Source organism: Callorhinus ursinus, unplaced genomic scaffold, assembly GCF_003265705.2.
Source record: "Callorhinus ursinus isolate GAN/ISIS: 27379988/994484 unplaced genomic scaffold, GSC_fseal_2.0 scaffold10, whole genome shotgun sequence".
NCBI lineage: Eukaryota > Metazoa > Chordata > Mammalia > Carnivora > Otariidae > Callorhinus > Callorhinus ursinus.
In genome coordinates this window covers 75,982,252-75,995,700 of record NW_027397072.1, presented here as the reverse complement: position 1 = coordinate 75,995,700, position 13,449 = coordinate 75,982,252, and the positions used below count along the sequence as shown (strand labels likewise).

General features: G+C 39.0%; 1 protein-coding gene across 2 annotated transcripts in view; it reads right to left on the bottom strand.

The window, feature by feature from the left end:
* Positions 1-13,449, bottom strand: part of LRPPRC (leucine rich pentatricopeptide repeat containing) — a 105,061-nt gene that overhangs the window by 90,335 nt on the left and 1,277 nt on the right. For both annotated transcript variants that reach the window (XM_025868917.2, XM_073897778.1), the window contains exon 2: positions 568-767. In XM_025868917.2, the coding sequence (XP_025724702.1) occupies positions 568-767 (200 nt within the window). The remainder of the gene's footprint in view (positions 1-567; positions 768-13,449) is intronic.

Genomic DNA, 13,449 nt, shown 5'->3' with positions numbered 1-13,449 from the left:
AGCTTCTTAATGTGAATGAAATCCAGATGGACTTTAGGAAGCTGGTGTATGTTCTGTAACTACATGCAAAATTATGTGCATGTTTGCAGGTGGGCTTGTGGGGGGGGGTGGATAAGAGGGCCCATAAGCTTCTACTGGATTATCAGAGTAAGTGACTCAAATAGATTGTAAAACTACGTGAAAATGAAAGGGAAATAACGATTACCAGTCTTTCTGGAAATCTATCATATGTAAGTATCTTAGAGAAAGCTGACACTATACAACGGAAAGTAAGAAAAACAATAACTTCCAAGACAATATACCACTGAAAGTGACTCTCTTATAAACTGGGGAAAGCAAAAAGACCCATTTTTATTTGCCGATTTTGAAATAAACATCTACAAGAAAATGTTTTACTCAAAACTTTGCCCTGATGAGTTGGAAAGATCACAATCGTAACATAAAATCGTGATGATCAACAAAAATAACAAAACTAAAAACATCAAATAATGTGTTCTACAGTGAGCTTGCCCCCAAACAAATATTTATTAAGACATTCAACTTTTGATACAGAAAAATTTCAAATACCTGAGTGACAGGTAGTGTCAAAGACTTTTTGTAGAAGAGTCTTTGGGATGCGGCCAGTTCTTCGGACAGAATTATCCAGTCTCGTTAGAGCCCAGTCAAAATGACTGGCATTCCTTCTATGAGAAGAAGCAGGCTCCTCTTGAAGATAATTTTTTTTCTCAACAGCAATGGCATATAGCCTGGCTTGGTTCAGCAGCCCTCTATAAAATGAAACCCAACTGGTAATTAACTCTTCCTATATAAGTTCTCTTCTTAAGCAAGGGTCAGGTTCCTTGCTCAGTGGGGAGCCTGCTTCTCCCTCTCCCTGCCACTCCCCCTGCTTGTGCTCTCTTTCTGTCAAATAAATAAATAAAATCTTTTAGAAAATAAAAAAAAAACTGTATTTCTGGTATTAAACATCATTAATTTTCAGAAAGTAAAAAAAAAAAGTTTGTCAATTGGGTAAGGTCAGACTAGTTCATGTGTGTTTATAAAGAGCAAACAGCCTTTAAACCATTCAGTATTTTATTTACTTTTTTTAAAGATTTTATTTATTTATTTGACAGAAAGACACAGCAAGAGAGGGAACACAAGCAAGGGGAGTGGGAGAAGGAGAAGCAGGCTTCCCGTGGAGCAGGGTGCCCGATGTGGGGCTCGATCCCACGGGATCATGATCAGAGCCGAAGGCAGATGCGTAACGACTGAGCCACCTAGGCGCCCCAAACCATTCAGTATTTTAACAGAGACTAACATGTAGCCAAACGCTCTAAAACATGAAGTCAGAGGTATTCCATACTATAGAAATACAGGCTGTATCTGATTTACAAATATCAAACTTAAAAATAATCTTTATGTGTGAGATAACCTTGTCATAAATCTTTGAATTTACACTTACTCTGTATTCAAACACTACTTTCTAACACACACACAAAAATTTTTTAAAGACTTTATTTATTTTCGTGGAGGGGGAGAAGCAGGCTCCCTGCTGAGGAGGGAGCCCAATGCAGGACTGGATGCCAGGACCCTGGGATCACGACCTGAGGTGAAGGCCGACGCTTAACCGAGCCACCCAGGCGCCCTAACACAAAATTTCTAATGTACAAAGACTTAAACATTTATCCCAAAATATCTTAAAACTTCCCCAATAGCTGCCAGTAAGTATAACTAAATATATACAGAGCACATCTTAACAAAGTGTGATGTAAAAATACTAATCCAGGGAAGCCTTCAGAATGATAATCCCATTTTTCTTACATATGCACATCTTTACCACAATTACCAAAAAAATATTTAAGTGAGTTTAAAAATAAAACTGTTGGAGTGCTTGGGTGGCTCAGTCAGTTAAGCTTCAGCCTTCCGCTCAGATCAAGATCTCCAGATCAAGATCCCGGGGTCCTGGGATGGAGCTGCCCCGTCCCCCCCATTGGGGCTCCCCACCCTGCAGGGTCTGTTTCTCCCTCTCCCTCTGCTCCTCTCCCCTCCCCCGCCCTGCTCGTGCTCTCCCCCTCTCTCTCAAATAAATAATATCTTTTCAAAAATAAATAAATAAATAGGGACACCTGGGTGGCTCAGTTGGTTAAGCAGCTGCCTTTGGCTCAGGTCATGGGGTCCTGGGATCAAGTCCCACATCAGGCTCCTTGCTCAGCGGGGAGCCTGCTTCTCCCTCTGCCTGCAGCTTCCCCTGCTTGTGCTCTCTCTCTGACAAATAAATAAATAAATAAATAAATAAACCAACTAACTGTTGGTTTCCTAACCTATGTTACCAACCTGGAAAACCAGTCACAAATTGAATAATTAAGTATGTGATATTATATTAAAGAAAGCTACACCAAAAGTTTCATCACAAGATTATGTAAAATACAGAGGTAGTAACTTGATACTAGACTAGAAACTCTACTACTGTGATCTGGGACAAATCACAAACACTCTGGCCTTCAATGATTCTACCTATGTAAACAAATTGGAAATGGAAAAAAATCAGGATACTAATTAAGACAAAGTCTTCTTACCTTTACAAACCTAATGATCAGCACATTATATAGATGGCCAATTGATTAGTTTGTTAAATAAGCTGAATTAATTAAATTCTAACTACCTACAAACCACAGAAATATGTACCACGCCTACATATTTATCCTTTATTTTCAAAGGTTTTCTCTGGCTATATATTTGTCTAGGATCAGTTGTCACTAAACTATGCCCTTGATAGGCAAACACAAAATAACATTATTTTATTTTATTTTTTTTTAATTTTTTTATTGTTATGTTAATCACCATATATTACATCATTAGTTTTTGATGCAGTGTTCCATGATTCATTGTTTGTTCATAACACCCAGTGCACCATGCAAAACGTGCCCTCCTCAATACCCATCACCAGGCCAACCCATCCCCCCAGCCCCCACCCTCTAGAACCCTCAGTTTTTCAGAGTCCATCATCTCTCATGGTTCGTCTCCCCCTCCGACACACTCCCCTTTTCTTCCTCTCCTGTTATCTTCTTCTTTTCCTTTTTTCTTAAAATATGTTGCGTTATTTGTTTCAGAAGTACAGATCTGTGATTCAACAGTCTTGCACAATTCACAGCGCTCACCATAGCACATACCCTCCCCAATGTCTATCACCCAGCCATCCCATCCCTCCCACCCCCAACCACTCCAGTAACACTCAGTTTAAAATAACATTATTTTAAATCATCCAGAACATATGAAGTTCAGGTGAGTGTTCAATAAATAATATTGTTTAACAACGAAAATTGATTAATATAGAAATTTCAAAACTGTAGGTGCCTGGCTGGCTCAGTCGGCGGTGCATGCAACTTTTGATCTCGGGGTTTTGAGTTCAAGCCCCACATTGGGTGTAGAGATTACTAAAAAATAAAAAATGTTTAAAAAAGAAAAAGAAACTTCAAAATTGTAGTGAAGTATATTTGCCAAGATCTTTTTTACGCAACCCAAATCTTGTAAGCTGTGAAAAAAGCACAAAAATAAAACCTTTGCTAAAATGCAGTTTTAAAATATAAGCTCTAATACAAAATTCAGACAGAAGACAGAGATGTTAATAAACCAGATTATTATTCTGAACATTTTAAAGCTGATTTCTCTCACAAATTTTTAACGAGGCTAAGTCTCCACACAAGTATACTCAACTTTAATTAGATAAGCTGAACTATGAGTCCACCACAGAATGAACTACAGTGAGGGAAGGGTTACATATTTAACCAAAGAATTCTTCAATCTTCCAAAGAAGTCTCCAGTGCTTCCGTACACAGCAGTGTTTTCTACATTTATTATTTGGCCCAAAATTTATTTTTCAATTTCACAGAAACACACCCAGTAGGAAATAACTTCATGCCTGGAACAGTAAGTATGTTGCGACAGAAAGTAAATAGGAAGTCCAGGGGTGAAGGTGAGTCCATGTAGCGCAGGCACCTATAGCCATCAGACTTGCATTAAGACAGAAGGCACTGCCTCCAAATTCTGATGACCAAAACTGATATAACCACATATCAATTATTATTGTGGAAAATTATTATCATTTCATCAATGTGTCAGAAATGGCTCCTTTGCATTTCTGAGTTAAACATCTTAGGTTCCCTCCTGAGACTCTGGCACTCACCACTGATATTCAGATTACCCTTTAACTTTCTCTGACAAAATCTAGCACTGTTTTGCTCAGCGTTGTTTTTTTTTTTTTTAAATGGTGGCGGTTATTGACTCTTCAGTACAAAAAAATAATGATTTTATATTTGAATGTCCATATTTCAAAAAGGCACACAGTCCAGATTATAAGCAGGCTTCCATGGGACTCCCCTCTTAAGCCTGTACTTTTTTCTAATATTCTACTTTTTCTAGGCGTTTTTAGGTTTACAGAAAAACTGTGCAGTGAGTACAGAGTTCCTGTATATCCTCTTCTCCCTCCACAGTTTCCCCTATTTATATCTTGCATTACTGTGGTACATGTGTTACAAATGATGAACCAATCATGATACATTACAGCCTGTACAACTGGGTTCACTCTGTACATGTACATACCTATGGGTTTTGACAAATGTATGACAAGCATTATAGTAGTCACAGAATAGTTTCACTGCCCTAAAAATGCCCTGTGCTCTGCCTATTCATCCCATCCTCCTAAACCCCTAGCAACCACCCTTCTCCTCCTCTATAGTTTTGCTTTTTCCAAAATGGCTTATAGTTGGACTCACACAGCATGGAGACTTTTTCAGACTGGCTTTTTCCACCTGGCAAAATACATTTAAGGTTCCTCCATGTCCTTTTGTGACTTGATAACGCATTTCTTTTTAGTGCTGAATAATATTCCATTTCATAGGTTTACCATCATTTGTTTATCCATTCACCTACTGAAGGAAGGATAGACATACTGGCTGCTTCCAATTTGGGCAAATCTGAATAAAGCATCTAAAGAAATGTGTGTGCAGACTTTTGCATGGATGTAAATTTTCGATTCATTTAGGTAAACATCTAGGAGTGTGACTGCTGTATTATACGGTAAGCTAATGTTTATTTAGCTTTGTAAGACACCACCTGACTGTCTTCCAAAATGGCTGTACCACTCTGCGTTCCCACCAGCAATGACTCGAGAGCTCCCTAGTGCCCCACATCCTCACCAGCATTTGGTGCTGCAGGTGTTTTGGATGTCAGTCATTCTAACAGGTATGTAGTGGTATTTAATTGTTGTTTTAATCTGCAACTCCCTAATGACATATGATGTTAAACTATCTTTTCATAGGCTTATTTGCCTCCTTCATGTCTTTCTTGGTGAACTGTCCAGACCTTCTGTTCATTTTTCAATTGGACCATTACATCTTCCTTTTTCTTTTCCTTTTTTTTTTAAGTTTTTTTATTGTTGAGTTTTAAGAGTTCTTTGTATGTTTTGGGCATTCTTGGTGATTAGTTTTTCAAATAAACTTTTTATTGAAGTATTAGTCGTTCTTTTTTAACTTCAAATGTACGCCAAACTAATCACACATGTTCTCAGACTCTCCCTTCCATGTTATCTTCGTTGCTACTATGAGTCACTCTAGCATCTAACACTTTGGAGGTGCCAGAATTTAAAAAAAAAGAAAAGAGGATACAGATATGTGATAGAATAGGTATAACCAGTAATTGATGTTTATTATGCATTTAATGACACATGCTAGGCAACAAAAAATTATTACCATAATCTTCATTTTATTGATAAGAAAACTGAAGCAACTTGCCCAAAGTCACAGTAAAAGCTAGAATAGACAGGAGGGCAGGTCCCGGATCTGTAGCTGGGTAGTCTCCTGAAACGAGCTCAACGTGGCAGAAAGGCATCAAGGAAACTAACCTGGCTGCAATAGGGGGTTCACAATGGAAGTGATAAAAATTAAACCTGGACTGGGAGGGTAAGACTAGAGAATGGAAAGCCAACAATGGCTGATAAGTAAGGCATCTGGATTTTATGACATGTCCATAAAATACAAGACTGATGTCCATAAAGCTGTTCTCCCAGCTTATTTTGTAGGCAATGGGGGTCTCAACCTTATCTCAGGTTCTCACCCACCTCTCACTTTAACTATTCCACCTGAGTTTTCTTTAGCCTGTCGATGTGTGTGATTACAAGGACTGATTTTCAAATGTTGGGTCAGCTTCGCACGCCTGGAATAAACCCAACATGGTCACAGTATGTAATTCTTTTTAAAACGTTGTACACATATACCGATTCCACTTAAGTTTTAACATGTTAAAAATTCAAAAAGATAATGCCTCCTTTTATTTATTTAAAGTATGCTCCACGCCCAGTGTGAGACTTTAACTCACAACCCTGAGATCAAGTGTTGTATGCTCTGACTGAGCCAGCCAGGCACCCCAATAATGCCTTTTATTTATTTTTTTAAGATTTATTTATTTGAGAGAGAGAGAGAGACAGAGAGAGAACATACACATGCATGCGGGTGGGGGGTAGGGAGGATGTCAGAGGGAGAGGGAAAGAATCTCAATCAGACTCCCCACAGAGCATGTCTTGGGGCTTGATCCCAAGATCCTGGGACCATGACCTGAGCCGAAATCAAGAGTCAGACCCTTAACCAACTGAGCCACACAGGGTTAGGGTTAGGTCTTAATTAAACCTGGACTGGGAGGGTCAGACTAGAGAATGGAAAGTCTCCACTAATTTTTTAGCTGAGGATGAAAAGCAGCAGCCGTACACGACAGAGCGGGAGTATTCCAAGCAAGCCAGAAGAGTCAGCAGGCCAAGCAATGAACGACACAGATGGGAAGAGGCTGAAGAGGAAGACTGGGCTAGTGAGTGGGCTAGGTCATGAAGGATTGGGACAATAAAGAGTCTGGATTTTATGTGCGGTACAGATTTTATTCAAGGTATAGAACTGTATCAGATCCCTACTGACGATTTATAAGCAGGGGTTGTGGCATGATCTATTTCTGTTTTGGAAAGATTAGTCTAGCTTGGGGGTGAAGAATAAATTAGAGGGCAGCAAGAATTAAGACAGAGCTACCACTGAGGGAACTACTGCAGTAGTAATAGTTTTAAGGCTGAGGGAAGCTTATATCAGAGTGGGTGGTGGAGATGGGAAAGAAACACCTATCACCAAGGCCCTCAGCCAATGTAACTGCAAATTCCAAGCAACAAGTCTCACCAGTACAGTTTGTTAATTCAAAAATTTCACGTAAAAGTGCCCTAGAGATGCTTACTTAATCCTCCCTATACATCCTACTCTATTATGTATCATCTTCATGAACACTTGACAAGCACAATCTTAGAGACAAAAACAGAAGGCTCCATGACAGAAACACAGGAGCTCTGAGCTTTAAGAGCATGAGCCTGAGTCCTACAGACCAACCTGACTTCAGGCTGTGCCATTTATAAGATGTGTGACGTGGCCGAGTTACTGCAACTCTAAACCTGTAAAATCTGGGAGTTAACAGTATTTACCTCACAAAGATTAACTGAGATACTGCAGTGTTTCCAAAAATATTACCCTTCTGCTAGGCAAGATGGTTTTAGGTAGTATTTAAACAAAAATTTTTCATTTCAGTAGTTTTATCTATTCTCATTAATATTTAAAAATAACTATCACATCAAGCTCTTTATTTTACTAATATTTTTGCTTAAGATAAAATTAAGTTATAATAACGTCAGTTTAAATCTAAAACCAATGTTAAGAAAAACATTAAATATAAATAACAGTTTCAGTAGTACTCAGATTGGACAAAAAAATCTGAGGGCAGTACACAAATGCCCAAAGTCTGAGCAACACAGAAAGTGTACATAGAGGACCTGGCAAAGTGAGCATAATAAATATTAACTGCACATTTCCTAGAGCATCTTCTTCTTTTAAAAATATATTAGCAGACAAACAATGAATCATGGAACACTACATCAAAAACAAATGATGTAGGGTGCCTGGGTGGCTCAGTTGGTTAAGCGACTGCCTTCGGCTCAGGTCATGATCCTGGAGTCCCAGGATCGAGTCCCGCATCGGGCTCCCTGCTCGGCAGGGAGTCTGCTTCTCCCTCTGACCTTCCTCCCTCTCATGCTCTCTCTCGACCATTCTCTCTCTCTCAATAAATAAATAAAAATCTTTAAAAAAAAAAAAACAAATGATGTAATAATGTATGGTGATTAACATAACAATAAAAAAATTTTTTAAAAATGTGTTAGCAGAAAGCACAAGACTTATTTTTAAAGAGCTATTCAAATCTAAGCTATGCTTATTTAACAACTATGTGACTCTGGTAAAAGTATCTGGTCTTTCTAAGCATTAGTTCTTTTATCTGAAGAAAAATACCTACCTTGTAAAGATCACTTAAGAAAAAAATATATGAGATTCCTAACCAACAGTGCTCAACAAATAGCTCTTACTATAGAAGGCACTCAATAAGTGTCTGCTGAGTGATCTTTTAAAAAATCTTTTGCAAAGCTGTCTCAATGAACTTCCTCACTCAACTATTTCTAAAGACCTCAATTCTCCAAAAAGTCTTGTCCAGTTAAGCCGTCCCCCGAACACAGCTTAATGCTTTATGGTAAGTCACAAAATATTAGACTAAAAAAGCCACTTGGCAACTCTTCTACACTTAAAAGTCTCCTGCCTTCAAACACCAGTTCCTTTCCACCTATCCAGATATCCTCTCCATCTCAGACTCTTCCAGTCCATAGGTATGTCTCCTTTGTCTCAGCTTTGGCAGAAAGTGATAAACAGTTACCCAGGTTGGGACCTATGATGTGATATGGAACAAGACTCTTTAGAATCTATAAAACGAGAGTGGGATGGACAGGATTTACTCTAAAGATCCCTTCCAGAGTTCACATTCTCAGATCTTATGTGCTTACTTACTTGTGACAGTCTTTAATTCCTAAATTTATAATGTCTATCACCTTTTTAAAAAATGTCTTTATGTCCTTAAGTAATCCCTTCAATACCTAAAGCATAATATATTCAAAACACTTCAAAACTGGGCATCAGTGTCTATAGTTAAATCCCCAACCGGAGATCCCAGAGAAATTACTTCACTCTTCTAAGCTCGTTTCCTAATTTGTGATGTCAACCCACAGAAGATGAAATACATGTGTGATGTATTCATACAAACAACTTGAAAATGGTAAAGATCTAATCTGAAGGTACTACTATTTATCCTCATCTCCAAATCTACTCTGCCAACATGATGACCAACCTTCTGTTCACTCCCTCTCAAGAAGAAAAGGGAGTGTTTTTGTTTTCTGCATCACCTAGCTGAGGTCCTATTAGCCCTCATCTGTAGTATAAATCTGTTCCTATTGGTCTTTCCATCCCCAGCCTCTATCTCTCCTACAGTCTACGTAAACTTTGTCAAGACTTGTACTTCTCAAAACCCTCCAATGGCTGACCAACTTCCAATCAACCTTAATAGCTAGAAGGAATCACCTGGCCTTTGCAGTATCAACTGCCACTACACCCAACCCCATGTAGACACACAGGATGAAAGTATGGTCTCCAAGTCTCTCCATGCTCTTCTTCTTCTCTGGAACACTCTGACTACTCATTACCGTATGTCCTCTTAAACTCAAGTGAGTCCCTACCACAAAGAAATGTGACTGCTCTTCTCTCTGAAAAACCACAGTATTACATTCCTTTTATGAACAGCATACAGGAGTCGTACATGTGCCTATCGTAGTCCTCTGTAACTGATAAATTTATACACACAGAAACCAGAGCTGAATCGTTACCTCCAAAGGACCCAGACAGACTCTCAATATTTGCTGAGATTTTTTTTCTTAGTAAGAAATAAACAAGGGAAAGTTTTCTTTCCTTCCAACCATAGAAATCACATCATTCTGTCACAGGGCAGTATGTGCTCTTCATCCTTAAGCCAAACATCAATCTAGATCCACTTCCAAACAGATTTAATTCAAAGCTTATCTTTCTTCTGAAGCACAGAAGTCTAAAAACTCTCACAAGAAAATATAAGTAGCTTCTGATCCAGAAGTGTTAGGAAAAAAATTCTGGGGGAAAGCAACAGTGTTTGCCCTTTAAACTCCCCACAGAGGATAAGGGAAGAGCTGGTTTTAAAGAAAAATTTGCTTAAAAAAAAGAAAAAAGTCCTGAAATGGGAAATGAGGAGCAAGACTAAAGAATATAGAAGTATATACTTTCTGGTGTTTCAATTTTGAAAACAAATTAATAAATTCCAAAATTTCACTCAATAATGCTCATCTGTCTTTCACAGGACATTCCTGGAAATCAAGATTGGGGTGGAATTTGTGGAGGTTCACTACACCACAGGCATGGATTAAATATCCCTTCAAATGTCTTTGCATGTCACAATATTCCTTCCTCAACGTCTAAGACTTTCACTGATCTACTCAAAAAATATTTGACACCTACTATGTGCCACAGTCAGACACCAGGTGAGGCAAAAAGAATAAGACAAAATCACTGCCTTCAAGGAACTTACAGCCAGGTCTGGAGTGCTGTTTGGTACACATGTAATCATGCTAATGGATGCTTAGTGATTCAGGATCTGAGAGAAAGCACAAAAGAGGAGTGGTCAAATGGGAAAAGCAATCAAGATTTAACAGAGAAAAGGAACACGTGAGTAGGGGGAAGGGGCGACACATCCTAAGAGTGAACACCACATTCAAAGGCAAAGAGATGTGCAACATGGCCCCTCAGAGCCTTGGACCAATAGTACCTTTACCATCTGGGGGCTTGTTAGAAATGCAGAATCTCAGTTCCCCTGCCTAGACCTACAAAATCAGAATCTACATTTTGACAGCATCCCCAAGGATTTCTTATGCTCATTAAAAATCCCTGGTATAGAGGACTCAGAAGTAGTTTGGTACAGCTAGAACACAGGATGCCAAGGAAAGGAACTCATAAGAAGTGAGGTTCCACAGGCATCTCCAGTTCATGAAGCACCTTATCCTGGAACTAATGCAAGCCATCACAGTATCGAATTGACATGAAGGTATGGCAGTCTCAAGGAGACTAGGGAATAACATGAGGGTTGGAGGAAGAAGAGGGGATTCATTCCAGATGGAGTAAATCTAGCAGAACCTAATCATTTGTGTAATCAATACATAGGAGGTGAGTCAGGTCAGGGAGGTGTCAATGAAATAAGAATGAGAAATCTCTAGGAAGCAGACAGAAATGGCAGCATTTACTAAAACAGGGAACACACAAGGAACAGACTTGAGAGGAAAGATGAGTCCAATGTGAGATGTGATGGGTTTGAAGCACCTGTAGTTCAACCAGTGGAGATGTCTAGTAAATGGTCTATAACCAGAAAGAGAAATAGGGCGCCTGGGTGGCTCAGTTGGTTAAGCGACTGCCTTCGGCTCAGGTCATGATCCTGGAGTCCCGGGATCAAGTCCCATGTCGGGCTCCCTGCTCTGCAGGGAGTCTGCTTCTCCCTCTGACCCTCTTCCCTCTCGTGCTCTCTCTCTCATTCTCTCTCTCAAATAAATAAATAAAATCTTTAAAAAAAAAAAGAGAAATAATGCCATTATCAGATAGGAAGGGGCTGATGCCTTGAAAATGGATGAACTCACCCACAATGAACTAAAGACAAACTCCCCCTAACACATCAGCATTTAAGAAATGAACAGAAGAAAAAGGAAGCAACAAAGCACATGAGAAAAATCCCAAAGAGAAGGGAATCATGAAAGACTGGTGTCATCAATGCCAAGCAAAGGGTCTCATGAAGGGAGAAATAGACAGAATAACATGCCAGAGGTCAAGGCCTTAAAAGTGGATTTGGTAATTAAGAGGTCCCTTAGAAAAATTAAATGAAATAAACTTTCATCTATACATACATAATTATACACATACACACACACAAATATCCACACACAAAGGACACATATATCTCAATGGCTTTCTCTGGGTAATAGAATTAATAGTAATTTTTTGTTTTATTTACCTAAGATTTTATTTTATTTTATTTTAAAGATTTTATTTATTTGACAGACAGACACACAGCGGGAGAGGGAACACCAGCAGGGGTAGTGGGAGAGGGAGAAGCAGGCCTCCCCGCTGAGCAGAGAGCTTGATGCAGGGCTCGATCCCAGGACTGAGATCATGACCTTAATGACTGAGCCACCCAGATGCCCCAATATTTTATTTTTAAATAATCTCTACACCCAAAGTGGGGCTCGAACTCATAGCTCTGAGATCAAGAGCCACACACTCCACCCACTGAGCCAGCAAGACACCTAAGGATGATTTTTAATTTATTGCTATTCCCTCTGTATTTTGCAATTGCTCCTCAAGGAACATGAGTTTTGTAATTTAAAAATATAAAATAGGGGCACCTGGGTGGCTGAGTCAGTTAAGCAACTGACTCTCGATCTCAGTTCAGGTCTTGATCTGAGTTGCGAGTTCAAGCCCCGTGTTGGGCACCACGCTGAATGTGAAACGTACTTAAAAAAAAAAAAAAAAATATATATATATATATATATATATATATATACACATACAATAAAAAAATAATAAATAAAACAACGATGGTTTTTGCCAGTAGTGTGATTGCAGTGGGTGGAAGAGTGAACACCAAGTGAGGAAGTAAAGGAGACAGGAATAGGGACAGGGGAAGGGAATCTGGTAAGCATCTAGAGATAAATGCAGAGTTCTAGGAAAGGGTTTGTTTTTCAGGTGGGAAAGATCTGGGCAGGCTTGCAGGCTGTGGGACAGGAAACTGCATAAAAGGACTGTTAAGAGTGCAAGAGAAAGAGGCACTACTCCTTCACTGCTTGTTATGAGCTGAGCACACAGTGGTGAGCAAGACAAAGTCCTGCTCTTATGCAATTCACTTTTTCTACTAAGAAAATAAATTTTAAAAAAAGCAGATTAATATCAGACAAGTCAGACATAGCATGATTAAACTAAAATAGGGTCGTTTTTAGACTGAGTACCAAGATAAGGCTTCTCTGAAGAAACAGAATTTAAGTTGAATCCTGAATGACAAGAAATCAGCTTTGCAAAGAAGGGAGAAAGGCCTTGTTACCTCCACTTTACAAATCATGAAATTGAGGATCAGAGGTTAGGTAAGATTATGTAGCAAGTAAATGGAATCCAGGTCTGATGAACACCCAGACCAATACCCTATTAGATTCTGTTGTATTGTTTTCCTCAAATGCAAACGTGAAGATGAAAGATACCATCGACCCTCCTCTGGCCTCACAGGGATACTTAAGGACTAAAAAAATAAGAGTAACTGGCACAACTTTCTCAAAATAAAGTCTTTGAAAGCAGAGAAATGCTTTCTGAGAAAGTGGAAGCATGGGCTCCTTGAAGGTTAACTGTTCAGCCCTAATAACAAAATCCAGGCAGGTTGTAAGTTACAAGTAGGCTACATTCCAAAGATCTATAACTGAGTTGTTAAGTCATAAAACGTTTCCTCCATATAATTTTATGCAGAGAG